The sequence below is a fragment of the Vulpes lagopus genome, chromosome 8 (genome assembly GCF_018345385.1).
Source record: "Vulpes lagopus strain Blue_001 chromosome 8, ASM1834538v1, whole genome shotgun sequence".
NCBI classification, from domain to species: Eukaryota; Metazoa; Chordata; class Mammalia; order Carnivora; family Canidae; genus Vulpes; species Vulpes lagopus.
In genome coordinates this window covers 16,148,510-16,165,803 of record NC_054831.1, presented here as the reverse complement: position 1 = coordinate 16,165,803, position 17,294 = coordinate 16,148,510, and the positions used below count along the sequence as shown (strand labels likewise).

Genomic DNA, 17,294 nt, shown 5'->3' with positions numbered 1-17,294 from the left:
CCCTTTTTAACACATCAACTTTATTGAGAAATAATTTATATACAAAATGCATTCGTTTAAAGTGTATAATTTGGGGCACCTGGGCGGGGGGATCAGTGGTTGAGCATCTGTCTTCTTCTGCTCAGGTCATGATTCCAGGGTCCTGGGATCGAGTTCTGCATCAGGCTCCCCACAGAGAGCCTGCTTCTCCCTCTGTGTCTCTGCCTCTCTCTGTGTCTCTCATGAATAAATAAAATCTTTTTAAAAATGTATAATTTGGGGTGCCTGGCTGGCTCAGTCAGTGGAGCAAGTGACTCTTGATCTCAGGGCTGTAGTTTCAAGCCCCACATTGGGTGTAGAGATTACTTATAAAAATAAAATCTTGGAATGCGTGGGTGGTTCAGTGGTTGAGCCTCTGCCTTCAGCTCAGTATGGGATCCCAGAGTTGCAGGATCGAGCCCCCCATCGGGCTCCCCTGGGGAAGACTGCTTCTCCCTCTGCCTGTGTCTCTGTCTCTCCTTCTGTGTCTCTCATGAGTAAATAAATCAAAAAATCTAAAATAAAAATAAAATTTTAGAGACGCCTGGGTGGCTCTATGGTTGAGTGTCTGCCTTCGGCTCAGGCTGTGACCCCAGGGTCTTGGGATTGGGTCCTACGTCCGGCTCCCTGCATGGAGCCTGCTTCTCTCTCCCTCTCTCTCTCTCTCTTTGTGACTCTCATGTATAAATGAATAAAATCTTCAAAAAAAATCTTAAAAAACGCATCATTTGATAAATTTTGACAAATGTATATACCTGCATAGCCACCACCACAGTCCAGTTGTAATTTCCACCTCTCTCCTAAATTTTGTTTCCCATTGCAGTCAATATCCTCACCTTAATGCCTAATTGACATCAGGCAAACACCTGTTTTCTGACACTGTGGATCATTATCGACTGTTCTAGAATTTCATGTAAGTAGAATCCTGCAGGGTCTTTTCGTCTGCCCTATTTGTTGTACAAAATTGTTTGAGACTTATTTTTCCATACTGTTACTTCCGTCAGTAGTTTGTGTTTCTTGTGGAGTAGTATTCCACAATTTGTATACCCAGTCACTGCTGGTCAGTTTCATGTGTCACCTTGGCTAGGCTATCAGAGCCACTTATTCAGTCAAACACCGATGATGATGTGGCTATGAAGGCATTTTGTAGAGGTGATTGACACCTACAACCAGCTGCCTTTTTCTTTTTAAGATTTTTATTTATCCATGAAAGACACAGAGAGGCAGAGACACAGGCAGAGGGAGAAGCAGGCTCTCTGCTGGGAGCCCGATGTGGGGTTCCATCTGGGGACCCAGGGATCACACCCTGAGCCAAAGGCAGATGCTCAACCGCTGAGTCACCCAGGCGTCCCTCCAGCTACCTTTATATAAAGATTACTCCTAGTAATGTGGGTGGGCTTGGTCCAATCAGTTGTAGGCCTCTAAGGACAGAACTGAGGTTTCCCTGTAAAAGTTCTGCTTGTGGACTGCAGCTTCAGCTCCTGCCAGAGAGCTTCCAGTTTGCTTTTTCTGATGACCTGTCCTGCAGATTTCAGACTTGTAGCTAGTCCTCATAACTGCATGAGGCCAATTCCTTAGGATACATCTCCGACTGATACACCTGTTGATGGATATTTGGGGTAGTTTTCAGTTTTAGACACATATTATGAATAAAAATGCTGTGAACATTAGAGAGCAAGTCTTTGCTTGGACATATGTTTTAGTTTTTCTTTGATAAATACCTAGGAGCAGAACTGCTGGATATATTAAACTTTATGTGAAACTGTTAAACTATTTTCTGAATTCCTGTGCCATTTTGCATTTCTGCCAGCAGTGAATGAAAATTCCAGTTGCCATACATCTTCATCAACACTTGGCATTGTCAGTCTTCTTTTTTTCCTTTTTAAAGATTTTATTTATTTATTCATGAGAGACACAGAGAGAAAGAGAGAGAGGCAGAGACACAGGCAGAGGGAGAAGCAGGCTCCACACAGGGAGCCCGATGTGGGTCTCAATTCAGTGACTCCAGGATCACGCTCTGGGCTGAAGGCAGGCGCTGAACCGCTGAGCCACCCAGGGATCCCCCAGTTGTCTTAATCATAGCCATTCCAGGGGACATATACATGTATACAGTGACATCTCCTGTGTTTGTGTTTGATGACAAGTGATGTTGAGCAGCTTTTCAAGTGTTTACTGGTTATTTGTGTACTTTCTTTTGCAAAATACCTGTTTAAATACTTTGTCCATTTTTAAATTGGGCTATTTTGGGTTATTATTAAGTTGTAGGGATTCTCTATACACTTTGGATATCTGTGTTGTGTCATGTATATGCATTACAAATATTCTTTTACTGCTGCCTATGGCTTGTCTATTCTTCATTTTTATTTTATTATTTTTAAAGATTTTTATTTGAGAGATAGAGCACATGTGCACATGGACAGGGGAGAGGGGCGAGAGAGAGGGAGAAGCAGGGGACCCACTGAGCGGGGAGCCCCTACCTGGGCCTCCATCTCAGGACCCTGGGATCATCATGACCTGAGCTGAAGGCAGACGCTCAACCCACTCAGCCACCCAGGTGCCCCTTATCTTTTCACTTTCAAGTGGTATCTTTTGAAGAGAGAAATTTTAAAATTTAACGAAGGCTAATCTTTTTTTTTTTTTTTCCTTTTATGGGGCATGGCTTTGGCATTTGACATCTTTGCTTAACCCAAGGCCGTGAAAATTTTCTTCTAAGTTTTCCTCTGGAAGTCTTGTGGTTTGAGCTTTTACTTTTACATCTGTGATCCATTTGAAGTTAATTTTTGTGTGTGGAGTTAGGTAAGGGGCTAGGTTCGTTTCTTTTTTTCTCCCAAGTGGATCCTCAGTTCCTCTAGCACCATGTATGGTAAAGACTACCCTTTTTCTATTGAAATACCTTGGCACTTCTGTGGAGAATTAAATAAGCATGTACTATTTCTGGACTTTTTTTCTTTTCCGTTGATTTGTCTGTCCTAGTGCCAGCACTATAGTATTGATTACTGTAGCATTACAGTATACCTTGAAATCAGGTTGTTGAGCTCTCCAACTCTGTTCTTCTATTTCAAAATGTTTTAGCTATTCTAGATTTTTTGCATTTCTTTTCTTTCTCTTCTTTTTTCTTTATTTTCTTTCTTTCTTCTTTCTTTCTTTCTCTTTCTCTTTCTTTCTTCCTTTCCTTCCCTTTCCCTTTCCTTTCCTTCTTCATAGAGACTTAGGGAGAGAGGCAGAGACGTAGGCAGAGGGAGAAGCAGGCTCCATGTGGAGCCGAATGCAAGACTCAATCCCAGGACCTGGGATCATGACCTGAGTCAAAGGCAGACACTTAACCACTGAGCCACCCAGGTGCCCCAATTTTTTGGATTTTCAAATAAATTTTAGGATCAGCTTGACAGTTTCTATGAAGAAACTTTCTGGCATTTTTTTTTTTTATATTTTTATTTATTTATGATAGTCAGAGAGAGAGAGAGAGGCAGAGACACAGGCGGAGGGAGAAGCAGGCTCCATGCACCGGGAGCCCGATGTGGGATTCGATCCCGGGTCTCCAGGATCGCGCCCTGGGCCAAAGGCAGGCGCCAAACCGCTGCGCCACCCAGGGATCCCGCATTTTTATTGGGATCTTGTTGAATGCATAGTTCAATTTGAGGAGAAAGACATCACAATTTTGAGTCATCCAAACCATGACCATGTTACCATCTTTCCATTTGTTTAGATTTAGATTGTCCTTTGCAGTGCTTTAAAGATTTTAGTGTACAAGTTTGTCATATATCTTGACATATATCTTGTTAAATTTATTCCTATGTATTTCATGTTTTTGGATGCTAGAGCAAATAATATGTATTTTGAAATTTCATCATTTTTAAAAAAGATTTTATTTATTCATGAGAGACACACACACACAGAGGCAGAGGCATAGGCAGAGGGAGAAACAGGTTCCCTGCAGGGAGCCCGATGCAGGACTCCATCCTGGGACCCTGGGATCATGCCCTGAGCCCAAGGCAGACACTCAACCACTGAGCCACCCAGGTGCCCCTGAAATTTCATCCTCTAATAGCTTATTCTTAGGATATAGAAATACAGTTGGTTTTTGTACACTGACCTTGTATTCTGTGATTTTGCTAAATTCAAATAGTTCTAGTAGCTTTCCGATCCCCAAACTGTGACATCTGTGACTAGTTTCATTTTCTTTTTGATTTGTGCCATTAATGAGTTAAGTGCCTATGTGCTCTCATTAGGACCTGAAGTACAATGTTAAATAGAAGTGGTAAAGCAGGTACCCTCTCTTTCTTCTTGATCTTCGAGGGAACATTCAGTCTTTCACCATTACTTCTGTTGGTGATTAGGTTTTTTTTTCTTTTTTTTTTTTTATTAGGTTTTTCTTAGATGTCTTTTAATAGGTAAAGGAGGTTTCCTCCTAGTCCTAATTTGCTGAGAATTTTTATGCTTATTAAATGTTGTCCTATGGTTTTTGTTTTAATCTACTGACTTGATCAGCCTTTTCTCTCTCATTTTATTTATATGGCTAATTACATTTATTCGTTTTTCTGAATGTCTTAAACCAACCTTGCATTCCTAGGATCATTCCCACTTAGCCATGATGTATTATCCTTCTCATATATTCCTGGATTTAATTCGCTTATATTTTAAGATTTTTTTTTTCGTTTATGAGGGATATTAGTCTTAAGTTTTTTAAGATTTTATTCATTCATGAGAGACACAGGCAGGGGCAGCAGCAGGCTCGGCGCAGGGAGCCCGACGCGGGACTCGATCCCGGGGCTCCAGGACCACACCCCGGGCTGCAGGCGGCGCTCAACCGCCGAGCCCCCGGGCGTCCCTGTTGTTTCCTAAGTGACTTGGCCTGGTACGTCCTAGAGAATGACTGGGGCGTGTGCCCCCGTTTTCCGGGGTCTCGTCCAAGCGCCCGAAGTCGGCGGACCCGAGTCGGCGCGGGCTCCCCGGGGCTCCCCGCCCTCTCCGCGGCCGCCCCCGCCGGAACCCCGATCCTCTGCGGCTCACACGCTGACGGCCACCAGGTCGGCTGACCCCGGCCTCCACCCCTAACGCCCCAATCCCTGATCGACTCCTGCGCAACAGACCCGCCAGCGGGCAGGTGCAACAGGCGGGGCTCGGGCCTGCTCCGCAGCGCAGCCTCGCAGCCTCGCAGCCTCGGGACCCCGAGGCCCCGAGCACCGGCGCGCGGCCTCCCGCGCCCCACCCCGCAACCGGACTCGCTAGTTTTGCGACTCGTCGAGAGGTCTGGGAGCCTCACGCCCCGGGGTCTCCGCGCGGCCCGGGCCCCCTCCGCACTCCCGGAGCAAACCGCGCCGCCAGCCCCCGTCCCCGCAGAGGTCTGCCTCCCCCGGAGTCCTTCCCAGCCGGGGACCGGGGCCGCGGGTCCGCGGGAACGCGAGCCGGCACCGGGCAGGCTGGGCGGGGGTCCGGGGGCCGCAGGGGCCAGCTCCGCCCTCCCCGAGAAGGACGCGCGGGACCGCAGCCCGCCAGCGCCGCCGGCGCTCACGACTGCGCTTGCGCAGGACCGCGGGGTGGGGCGGGGCGATCGCCGGCGCCGAGAGGGCCTCTGTGCGCAGACGCGCCGGGGGCGGAAGGAGCGCGCGGGACCTCTTCCGGGGCAGACGCGCGGGGCGGGGGTGAACTCTTAACCTTTTCCCTTTGCGAGGCCGACGGGTTGGTGTCCGCGGCTTCTGCTCGTTTCCTTTCAGTGGAGGCTTATGGCGACGACTGCGTCCGCTCCCCCACAGCAGGCACCGGGGCGGGGCGGGGCGGGGGGGCTGCGTTGGGCCTTCGCCGCAGTCCTTCCACGAGGTCCCGGCCCGCAAGGGCACGTTTCGGTTGCGGGGACGCGGAGGGCGAGGAGGAGCGCCCGGGACGAGCCTGCGGAGGCCGCGGGGGGAGGCGGGCACCGGGCTTGGGAGCGGGGCGCCGCTGCGGCGCTGGAGCCCGGGCGGCGGGAGCGGTGCTGCACGCTCATTGCCCTTCGACTCGAACCGACTCCGCCTCCGGAGATCGCCTTCGCTTCGACGCGGGAGGAGAGCGCGGGTTTTCGGACTCCGCGGCCCCGCCAAGGCCGCCCCCTTCCGCAGCCGGCGGCACAGCGGCCCGTCGGCCTCACCAAGGCCCGGCGTGGTCGGAGCCGGCCCGGACCGTCCAAGCATCTTACGCTGAAGACTGGGAATCAGTAGCCTTGCCAATGGTTTTTTGCTTTTGAGTTTCCTTTTGTTTCTGACCATCCAGAAGGTATTTGTCCTGAAGTGGATGCTAAGTGTTGGATGAGTGAACAGAGCAGCAGCAGTCAGGCTGCCCGGACACCCAGAGGTTTTCTGGTCCCATCCAGTCTGCTCATGGGATGGGGTCCCACTGTCTAGCAGCCGATTTGTTTAGTTGACCCGGCTCCTGAAATACACCAAAGCGGCTGACCAGTGAATTCCAGGGCATCTAAGAAACACAAGGTGGATGTAATGGGCCCAGGAGACAAGCCACAGAGGCAAGAGTTCTAGGACACTACCTGGCACTTAATTAGCGGATGTATTAATTATGGTTGGTGTGTCCACGTTTATCCTTTCAGCTGTATTTTTTGAAATATCTGAAGTAGGACTTTGAGAGTTATAGCCATTGACACTTTTCAAGGCCTTATTATTAGATTTATGGCTTTTGCAGGTTCCCTGTAATTATCTTTGCTTTCCTGTTTTGCTTTGGCATTTGGCACTGTGGCGGCATTAGAAGACAACGAGCCAAACACCCCGGGTGGGGCACGGGCTGGCAAACAGGATACCGAGAGGTGCTTTGGCTCTGTACACTCAATTCATTTTTTATTTTTAAAAAAGATTTTATTTATTCATGAGAGACACAGAGAGAGAGAGGCACAGGCACAGGCAGAGGGAGAAGCAGGCTCCATGCAGGGAGCCCGGCGCGGGACTCGATCCCGGGTCTCCAGGATCACACCTGGGCCAAAGGCAGGCGCTAAACCGCTGAGCCACCCAGGGGTCCCCTCTACACTCAATTCCTGTTACCTCATGACCACGAACATTTTGGAAGGTGGTCTGTGTCTGCACCTGGTTGAAATTTCACAAAGTGTTAAAATATTTTTCCACTTGGGAGAAGAAAACCCCCACAAGTTCTTAAAGGAGTAAGTTCATGTTTGCAGAATATAAAACTCTTATTTCTTAGTAGGCTGTCACTTGTTATTAGAAAATAAACAATTGGGTGAAAGTCATTACTTCTTAAAATCTAACTGTAAAGGTTTGACCCTGGGCCAAATTCTTCCTATTTGATTTATACTTTAGTGAGAATAAATAACCCTTATTTGGGCAGAACCAACAAAAAAACCACATACATAATGCACATAATACAATTTATGTATATAAAGACTTGAGGTGTTTTGTCAACAGAAGGTACAGTTTGTGTCAGAAAAGTCTAAAGACACTTGACCATACTGCCCAGGACAGCCCAGAAACTAATCTCCTGTTTTTACTGAAAAAAACCCCCACACGACTTCTTGGGGGAAAACCAAGGTTTAAAGATAACTGGCTTTCTAAAGGATGGATCATGTTAAATTGCTGATAATTTGACCAGAAAAAAATTTTCCTATTTGGCTGTTTTTTGGGTGCCCCCTCTTTTCACTGTCAAGAAAGGCACAGCTTCACTGTTTAAAAAGTTTGCTGTGGCTGTGGAAGATTCTACCACGGCAGTTTGTCATGACTAGACTGCACTTTGGAGGCCACCACGTATGGTGGGTTTCTCACCTCTGAAGCTCTTCGTGGAAGGGAAAAGGGGTCTGGGGCTTTGCTGATCAAGCAGCATCTCGGGATAGTTGAGGGAGAGGAGGTTCTTCAAGTACCCGTGGGAAAGTTTTTTTTAAGATTTTATTTATTTATTCATAGAGACAGAGAAAGAGAGAGGCAGAGACACAGGCAGAGGGAGAAGCAGGCTCCGTGCTGGGAGCCCGATGTGGGACTCGATCCCGGGACTCCAGGATCCTACCCTGGGCCAAAGGCAGATGCCAAACCGCTGAGCCACCCAGGGAGCCCCTCGAAAGCTGTTTTTTTTATCTTATTCACCACAGAATTAGAATGCCAGGTCACTGGGGCATGTGACTGGAATGCTTTGCATATTAATGAAGCCTGACCATTTTATATTTCTCAGGCTTAGAGATAGACTAAGATGAATCAATTCTATTTGCCTTCTAGCTATGAGAATAGAAATTTTTGCCTTCAAAATAACTTAGGACCAAGACAGTCCTGAGAAAACAGAAACAGCAAACAAAAGTAGCAGGACATCTAGCTAAGGTGGACAAGAGTGGCAGCTGGTCTGTCAGTGGAGCATCGGTGGAGCTGGGGTCATGATCTTGTGGGTCTCGGGATCTAGCTGAGCCCTGTGTGGGCTGTGCTCAGGAGGGTGGTTCTTGTCCTCTGCCTCTCCCCGCACTTACACTCTATAAAGTGAATAAGAAAATCTTTTTTTTTTTAAGTACCGCTCTAGAGCCTGGGATTCATTGGCTATAAATCTACATTAAGGGACAGATACAGATACAATGTTCCTGGTAATGAAGTTCTCATACCTAGGAACTACAAAGTATGGGGACGAGAAATAGTCATTAACTATGGTGTTCTTCATTGGTAATTCTGGCCCATTAGGGTAGTATAAGGAAAGTAGCATAGGGGGAAAAAAAACCGGATCCTTGAACTTGTCAGGGTTTCAGGAATGAAGCCCAGCCCACATAAGAGGAGCAGATGTCAGAACATTAACAAAGGGGCACCTGGGTGACTCAGTCAGCTTCAGGTTATGATCTCAGGGTCCCAGGATTGAGCCCTGAGCTGCACTCCGAGCTCAGTGGGAAGTCTGCTTGTCTCCCTCTCCCTCTGCCCTTCCCCCTGCTCCCCTGTACAAAGCTCTCTTAAATAAAAAAATTTTAAAAAAGAACATTAACAAAACTGGGCTTTCTATGATTATTACTTCTCTGTTGGTTGCCATGTTATTACCTAGTAGAGGTAGAGTGGCTTCACTTTTATAGCTGTGGACAGGAGCATGTATATCTATCTATAGTATAATCTGCCTCAAATAAAACAATCATATTTTTAAAAGAAATTGAGTCAAATTTAATTGAATGAGAAGCTAATTTTACAAGGGTGAGAGGCATCGGTCATCCACTGGCTTTTTTAAGAATGCATGTTTCAGACATTTTTTGTGTGTTTAGAGTGAGACATGGCCCTATAGACACACTAGACTTGATCGCTGAAGCCGGGTCAGTAGAAACCATTGAAGTTTATTGGCGGTCACAATGCTTACACTGTATGCAGCAAACACCCTTACAAGTCTATCCGCAACCTGATCACGCAAGAAAGGATTCACCACACAGTCGCCAGAGGAGAAGGAAAAAAAAAATTAACAGGCTTGTTTTGGGGGGTAAAGGAGAGAAATAAAGATAAAACCTAATTGATGAGTGTCCCATGGGCAAGAGCTGAACTAGAGATGCGTACAACTAGCAGCAGCAATTGTGGAAAAAGTACAAGGCAAATAGCTTTCTCCATTAATTTTCTTCTGTAGGTTAATTTTTTTTAATATTCAAAACATTTATTATGGTTTTCATTTTATAAAAATGTATATTTTTAAAGGGTTGGGAGATTGTTAAATACTTCATGCTAGGCAGACCTTGTTATTAAGAACCCCTCCACTGTAGTAACTTCCTCCAGTTCATACATTCACAAGTGCAGGGTACATATATAAATATCCACGCGCACACATCCACACACACTGCCTCAAGGGCTGGGGAAGACTCAAAGTTATTGGCCACACAACTGGGCCTCTGGTGGACTCATCCAAATGGCTCACCAGGAGAGCAACTGGCTCAATTCCTTCTCTCCGGTCTCTCCCTTTAACAGAGACCGAGAACCCGAAGTCATAGAGTTACATCCGACTTATAAAAGCAAGAGGCATCTGTCTGAGGATGAGGATAAGCAAAGTGGGAAAAAGGATGAAGCTAAGAACACCAAACACTTTTAGCTGGAGTTGTCTGTCACTGCAAGAGGTCAAGGGACCTAGGGCAGAATCTATGGTTGAAGGGGAAGGATGGTGCTCCGCATGGCTTAGAGTTCCTAATAACAAGGGTAATACAGTAACAGGAAGTGATAATTTGGGGGGCAAGGGAAGGGCAATAAGAAAAAATATACATTTGGAATTTTTACCTTTTTTTTTTTTTTTTTTTGCCTCTCTACACTGTGTCACTAAATATATCTCTGCACGTTCACACATCCTCGTCCAGTAAAGCTTCAGGCCACCAGAATACACATTTTTTCCTCACTCGCATACATAACCCCTCACATCAGCATTGGTGCACTAGACTCTGTAAAAATTTTTCAGTCACACTTTTTGTTTTTAAACTTGAGTCAATATAAACCTTGTTCAAAATGTTATGAAAAAATGTACATGTTTATACAAGGCAGGTTGTGGCAGGACACCGGGGGTTCCCCGCCCCCCCGCCCCCTGGGGTGGCCCCAGGAGGAGGGGCTGGAGTCTCACACATTTGTGTCTCTATCTCCTCCCACCACCCTTCCCACCCAACCCCCCAGGAACCAGCAGCGCCCTGCCCCCTAGTGAGTGCACTCACACCCCTATTCCCTGGGGAAGTAGCCAGTTGACTTTGCCAGTTTCCCCACACCCCTGGAGGAGGGAGCCAGGGTCAGCCAGGCCCTCTCCCTTGTAATTGTTTGCCCCTCTGGGCCAGACCAAAGGGACGCTGCTCTGTACAGGTAGAGTCCAAGGAGGTGTCAGCTCATCATGTCATTGCTATTCACGCCATAAGTGGAATTCTTCATCGAGTCGTTGACTTCTCGACGGAATGCCGACAGGTTCTGGGTGAACCTGCAGAGGGGATGCATGTAGGTTGGGGGAGGAGGGTGGGAGGGAAAGGTCTCCGCCTAAAATATTTCTGGCAGAGAAGTGGCTACTGAGAGGCAGAATATATGAATCTGCTTCTAAGGTCAGTTAACCTTAGTCTTCAGACCCTAGTGGAAAGCTGGGCTAGTTGTGCATACCTTTCTACCTGACAACCTTGTGGCAGACCCAGAGATCTGGTCAAATCTGGGCTTTGAGGGCCATCTCCGGCTCAGGCGTCTCACAGAGGTGGGAAGTAATCCTCCCAAAGTGAGGATATGAAGAGAAGGAAGTGGTCTCAGGGCTTAGTGCCAGGATGTGCGGTAGCTGCGCATGGCTACTGAACACTAGAAATGTGCTCGGTGCAGTTGAAGAACTCAGCCAAATAAAATGAGGTTAAAATTCAGTTCCCCAATTGTACCTTAATTTTAAATTAAAGTGCCAAATTTCAAATTAATTAAATACAATTTAAAAATTAATTCACAAAAGCCTGATACCCAATTCAGTTGACAGCCAGACAACTTCTAAGTGTATACAGGAATCTATTTTGTCAACTGTGTATTTTATGAAGTCTTAGTATTTCAAATGAATATTTAGCATCCTAGCTGGGATGCCCTGTTAAGTGTACAATACACAGGATCTTGAAGACTTAGTACAATAAAAAAGAAATGTTAAAATTCTCAATTTTTAAATATGGATCACACATTGACATGATAATCTGCATATATTAAATGCAATGTATTAAAATGAATTTTGTCTGTTTCTTTTTACCTTTTTTAAAATGTGGCTACTAAAACATTTAAAGTTACTTATGTGGCCTGTTCTATTGGACAGCACTGCTGTAAGATGGCCTCTAAAAGACTCTTAAGGAGTCTCCTGTTTTGATGACTTGAGAAATGGCCTAGGACTTCTCAGTAGGGCCCTCTACACTCACCTGTCTCTGTTTTTCGTAAGAAGATTTCGCTCGATGCCTTCCATCAGGTTTTCGAAACACAGATGCATAGCCTGCTGCTTCTCTGGTGGCTGGCTGTTCACGATACTGTTCCTTAGGTCAGAAAAATACTGCAGGGCAGAGTGAGACATAGTAAGGAGAGGAGATGGGGATTAGCTCTCCCTCATCTGCAGGGCTGAAAGGATGTTCTTCTCTAAGACACAGAATTATCTACCAAATGGGGTACCTTTTTTGAATCAAGTAAGTATTTGCAAGATAATGTACCTTATCTTACTTGAAAATCAAGAGTTTTAAGTGTAAATACTCTAAGGGTCACCTGATCTAGGTTCTTCTTCTTCTTTTTTTTTTTTTTTTTTTTTAAGGATTTTATTTTTCAAGTAATTTCTACACCCTAAGTGGGGCTTGAACCTACAACTGACTGTGAGATCAACAGTCACATGCTCTACCAGCCAAGCCTGCTAGGTGCCCTGATCCAGGTTATTTTTATAGAAACCTCTAGACTTCCTTATGTATGTTTGTGGTAGAGCTGGAACTAGAATTTAGGTCATAGGTGGTCTGCCCTCTAGGTATATATATGTATTTTTAAAGATTTTATTTATTTATTCATGAGAGACACAGAAAGGAGAGAGAGGCAGACAGACAGGCACAGGGAGAGGGAGAAGCAGGCTCCATGGAGGGAGCCTGATGTGGGACTCGATCCTGGGTCTCCAAGATCACACCCTGGGCTAAAGGCGGCGCTAAACCGCTGAGCCACCGGGGCTGCCCCTGTATATTCTCTCCTAATAACACTTCCTCATCCTTTGTCTGAATTGCCACACATGCTGACTTCTAACAGTTCACTGATTATGTGCTGTTCAAAAATGAACAGTGCATACTCAGAAAGTGGGCTGTTTTCTCTCTGCTTCACCATTGTGGGGTGTTCCTATAATGTTTCTTACAGTGCCTTGGAAAATGACAGCCAAACGCGTGTCTATCCATGCTTCTGGCTCTGGGCACCAGAGGCTAGCTCTCTTACCTTTTCATTAAGTAGTATCAAGCCAAGTAGGGGCCGAGACATAGACCACTGGTTCCTACAGTCTTCAAAGATGATGATGTTCAGCACCGTTGACAGCATCTGGAAATGGAGAATCTGAGGCAGTGATCTAGTGTGTAGCTACCCAAGACAGAATTATAGATTCTAAATGAAGAGTCTGTTGGGTTGAAGGCCTCTTCTGTCTAGGATAAGCCAGGCAAATAGTTTATGAAGCTTTATTTTAATCCTCTATTACAAGGTAAATTTTCTATGATATTTCCTGTCCTATTCTTTAAATTGGTTTGATAATTCCTTTAAAAATGGACCTTCCAAGTTCACCCTGATTTTTGTGGGGAATGGGATGGGTCAAACAATGATTACAGTAGGCAAAATCAATTTACACTACAGTTCCCAGGTACTTGTTTCAGAGGAGACAGTTTTATAACATTCTGAGGATATGATGCAAATATGAATTATTTCACGGTTTCTTTAGAGAACAAAACAGACAAAGATGAGATTGGTTAAAATTAATAGCTAAAAGCTAAATAATTCCATTGATCCCATTTCCTTATCGAGTTTTATCTAGTATATTTTTGCAAATCTTGCTTCTGGAAAGATGCTTCACACAAATGGCAAACATATGGTTTGATCTCTGTGTGGTCAGTTATTTCCTTTTATCCTGCATTCTTTTAAAAAAAATTATTTATTTATTCATGAGAGACAGAGAAAGAGGCAGAGACACAGGCAGAGGGAGAACCAAGCTCCATCGGGCAGGGAGCCCTATGTGGGACTCGATCCTGGGACTCCAGGATCATGCTCTGAGCCAAAGGCAGATCTTAGCCACTGAGCTACCCAGGCATTCCCCACCCCCATTTAAAAAAAATACTTATTTACTTATTTATGAGACATACACAGTGAGGCAGAGACATAGGCAGAGGGAGAAGCAGGCTCCCCATGGGGAGCCCAATGTAAGACTTGATCCCAGGACCCGGGATCACACTCTGAGCCCAAAGGCAGATGCTCAACCACTGAGCCACCCAGGCGCCCCTTATCCTGCATTCTTGTTCCCATTTTGCAAATGGGAGTACAAACTTTACAGCAATGGGTGAACACAGTCATTGTACATTGTATCATTTGTAAATTCATGGTATGCACAGAAATGAAGTTGGTTGCAATACTAAATTAAAAATTCCAAGCTGGAGAACTATTACGCCTTTTAAAGAACACACTTAAACCAACAAAAAGACCTCTTGTAGTGGACATTTCTGGGCCTGTGTGTGTGTGTGTGTGTTTGTTTCAGCATGACAGGAAGCAGCTGTTGGCATGTTCAGTGAGATAAACTGGAAGCAGAATTATTTGGACATGTTGTCATTTGTGCTAATTGTTGATTGTGCACACATGACATGTGGAAATGAACTGTAGCAGTGGTCACTCCTTTTAACAGTTGAACTCCACTATGGTGGTGATTTACCCTTGTCAAGCAAGGAAAAATGGTATTTTTTTCCTAAATAAATTTATTTTTTATCACAAAAAAAAAAAAAAAAAAGGCGTAGAGGCTTGTATGATACTTGGAAAAACAATTAAAAACTTTTTTTTCCTTCTTCAGTTTTTTTTCTTTTTTACTTTTTAAAAAATATTTTTATTTATTTATTCATGAGAAACACAGAGACAGAGAGAGACACAGGCAGAGGGAGAAGCAGGCTCCATGCAGGGAGCCCAACGTGGGACTTGATCCTGGAACTCCAGGATCACGCCCTGGGCTGAATGCGGTGCTAAACCACTGAGCCACCTGGGCTGTCCATCCTTCTTCAGGTTTTAAATATCTGATAATTACTCACCAAACTCAAAATCCATGGCAATTTTAAGGCATAAATTTCACTTCAGCAGCATTGGGCTGGTGAGGTGTTAGACTCCTCATTTTGCTTGGCTTCTCCTCTCTGAGAGGTTCTTCAATGCAAGACACCCTACATCACCTCCCAATGCTCATGTTCCTTACCTGCTGGATCATCTCTGGATGCTGCTGCATGATATGCAGAAAACGATCACTCTCCTGGTTTAGGGGTGTCGTCCTCTTCTTGGTGCTCCGTGACAGTTGCTTAAAGAGGTATGTCACGATGTGATCCAGGCAGGAGCAGCAGCCTGTGCATACCATGGTGTCTAAAAGAATGAGGGGCAGGGGTGGATTAGAGCAGGGATGGAACGGCTGATGGCAACATGGGCAACTAAGGGACTGCCCTCAGCTGAGATCCTTTAGAGGAAGAGGTACCCCAGCAGCCTGGGGACTGTCCCAGTTCAGTCAAGGCCTGTGCTTGGGTGCTTCCTGTTGACCTCTTACCTTCATCATATAGCAAGGTCCAATTCTAAGCTTGAAAGTGACCATGTGGTAATAGACAATATAAATTAGTAGTATCGACATTACTGACTCAATGTGATATGGATATAGGTCTTCTGCTTCATAAAAAATGACAAATAATTTACAACCAGCAAGTATTTCTACTGTGCCAAATATTGTGTTAAGGATTTTTCAGGTATTATCTCCAATTTATCCTCCTGAGAACTCCAGGAGGTAGGTGTTCCATTTTACAAATGAATAAACCAAAGTTTGGAGAGGTTATGTGATTTGCCTCCAGATCACACTGCTAATAACTGGACAAGCTGTGATGGGAATCCAAGAAGTCTGAGTTACTGGAGGAAGATCATTAAACCTAGCTTCCTACTGCCTAACAACATTTACAATTTGTTAGAGATACCGTATTCCTTATCATCGAAGTACTTTGCGGGGAGCGTGGAGGGCACATAGGGAGCTGCAGACTCATCTCTGCATTTTACAGAAGGGGACACTGCAGCCTGACTTGTGGACAGAACTCTGACAAGGTAAGGCACAGGCCAGAGGACTAAGGGATAAACCATTAAAGAGTCAACCATTCCGTTTCTGTTTGTGCAGATGTCCCTCCATTTTCAAGAAGCTATCAAACAGCTTTCCAAAGCAGTGTCGGATACCTTGGCTGGACTGTCCTAGGAATGGCTCTACACCCTGCTGGAAGTAAATGCCTGTCAAAGAAGGGGCGTGGAGGTGTAACCCACCACAGTGGGCAATTCTGTGTGTACTTGCAATACATTGTGATTATTTTACAGTTGACTTAATCTTCCTATTTAGGTTTGGTGTAGCCTAACATAAAAAAATGGTTTTTATTCTCTGAACACATGCATACCTACTAAGACTCCTTGAAGGTAGCTCAGAAACAAAGGAGTTGACAGGAACCAGATGGAGGAGGATGAAAACTTGTGGAGCTGTGTGAGCACATTCCATAGCCTCCTTCCACTATCCTCAGGTAAGAATCCAATACTCTAATAGGGCTTGAGGGCCCCTGTGTGATCTCCAGATTTGCCCCATCCACCTCTCTCCCCTGCTCCTCCGCACCAGTGTGCCAGCCACCTGGATTTCCCGACTCCTGCCCGCAGGTGCTAGTACTTGCTCTGCTGCTAGGAAGCCTCTTCACTAACCTGCTAACACCCGTTCAGCTTTTTGGCCTATACTTTGATATCAATGCCTTTGGCCAGCCTTGTTTGACTCAACCTCCTCAATACCAGGAGTTTAGGTATTCTTCCCAACAGCTCTCACAGGACACCCTCTGCATTCCTACTGTAGTGCATAAGTAGGTAAGTGCAGTAAATAGGCACTTATCTACATGTCTATTTCATCTAGCAGATAAAAAGCTCTGAAAGGATAGGGTGGTTATTAATTACTATATCCTTAGTGCCTAGCAGAGTGCTTGGTCCTTAGGATAGGGTCGCTAAATTTTTATGGATGAGAATGTATCCATGGGTCATACATATACCCCAAAGCAGTAACCCTTTTGGACATGGGGGCAAAACTCTCCCTTTCTGTGAAGTGGTAAAAAGCAACCAATCTAGGTGCTCACCAAGTGCAGTAAGTCCTTCAGAAATGGAAGAGAGAATATACATGATGACATGAGGTTCCAGACTTGCAATAAAGTTCATGTGGTCCTGGGTCAGGACTTCCAGTAGTGAATAGTAAGACTGGCTGAGCTTGGGGTAGTCCTGTGGGAGAAGAGGAGGATAAAAGCTGAGGCACTGTTCACCTAAATATTCAGAGAGCAAGATCTTTTTTTTTTTTTTAAGGATTGACTGATTTCAGACAGAGAGCAAGTGAACATGAACTGGAGGGGCAGAGGGAAAGGAGAGAGAATCTCAAGCAGACTCTCCACTAAGCATAAAACCTGATGTGGCTTGACTTACGACCCTGAGATCAGGGCCCAAGCCAAAACCAAGAGTCAGATGCTCAAGTGATTATGCCACCCAGGTGCTCCAACATGGAGAGCAAGATCCTAAATAAAATAGCTGACTGCCTTTCAGATGGGAAGACAAAAGAACTAGCTGGAGCTAGCTTACAGTTTCCCAGAGAAACAT

The 17,294-nt window shown here is 45.4% G+C and overlaps 1 protein-coding gene across 2 annotated transcripts in view; it reads right to left on the bottom strand.

Moving 5' to 3' along the window:
* Positions 1-9,272: 9,272 nt before the first annotated feature.
* XPO7 (exportin 7) overlaps positions 9,273-17,294 on the bottom strand; it is a 40,863-nt gene continuing 32,841 nt past the window's right edge. For both annotated transcript variants that reach the window (XM_041765323.1, XM_041765324.1), the window contains exons 24-28: positions 16,787-16,925; positions 14,860-15,020; positions 12,867-12,965; positions 11,834-11,961; positions 9,273-10,887 (exon numbers count right to left, since the gene is read on the bottom strand). In XM_041765323.1, the coding sequence (XP_041621257.1) occupies positions 10,794-10,887; positions 11,834-11,961; positions 12,867-12,965; positions 14,860-15,020; positions 16,787-16,925 (621 nt within the window). In that variant the 3' untranslated portion in view covers positions 9,273-10,793. The remainder of the gene's footprint in view (positions 10,888-11,833; positions 11,962-12,866; positions 12,966-14,859; positions 15,021-16,786; positions 16,926-17,294) is intronic.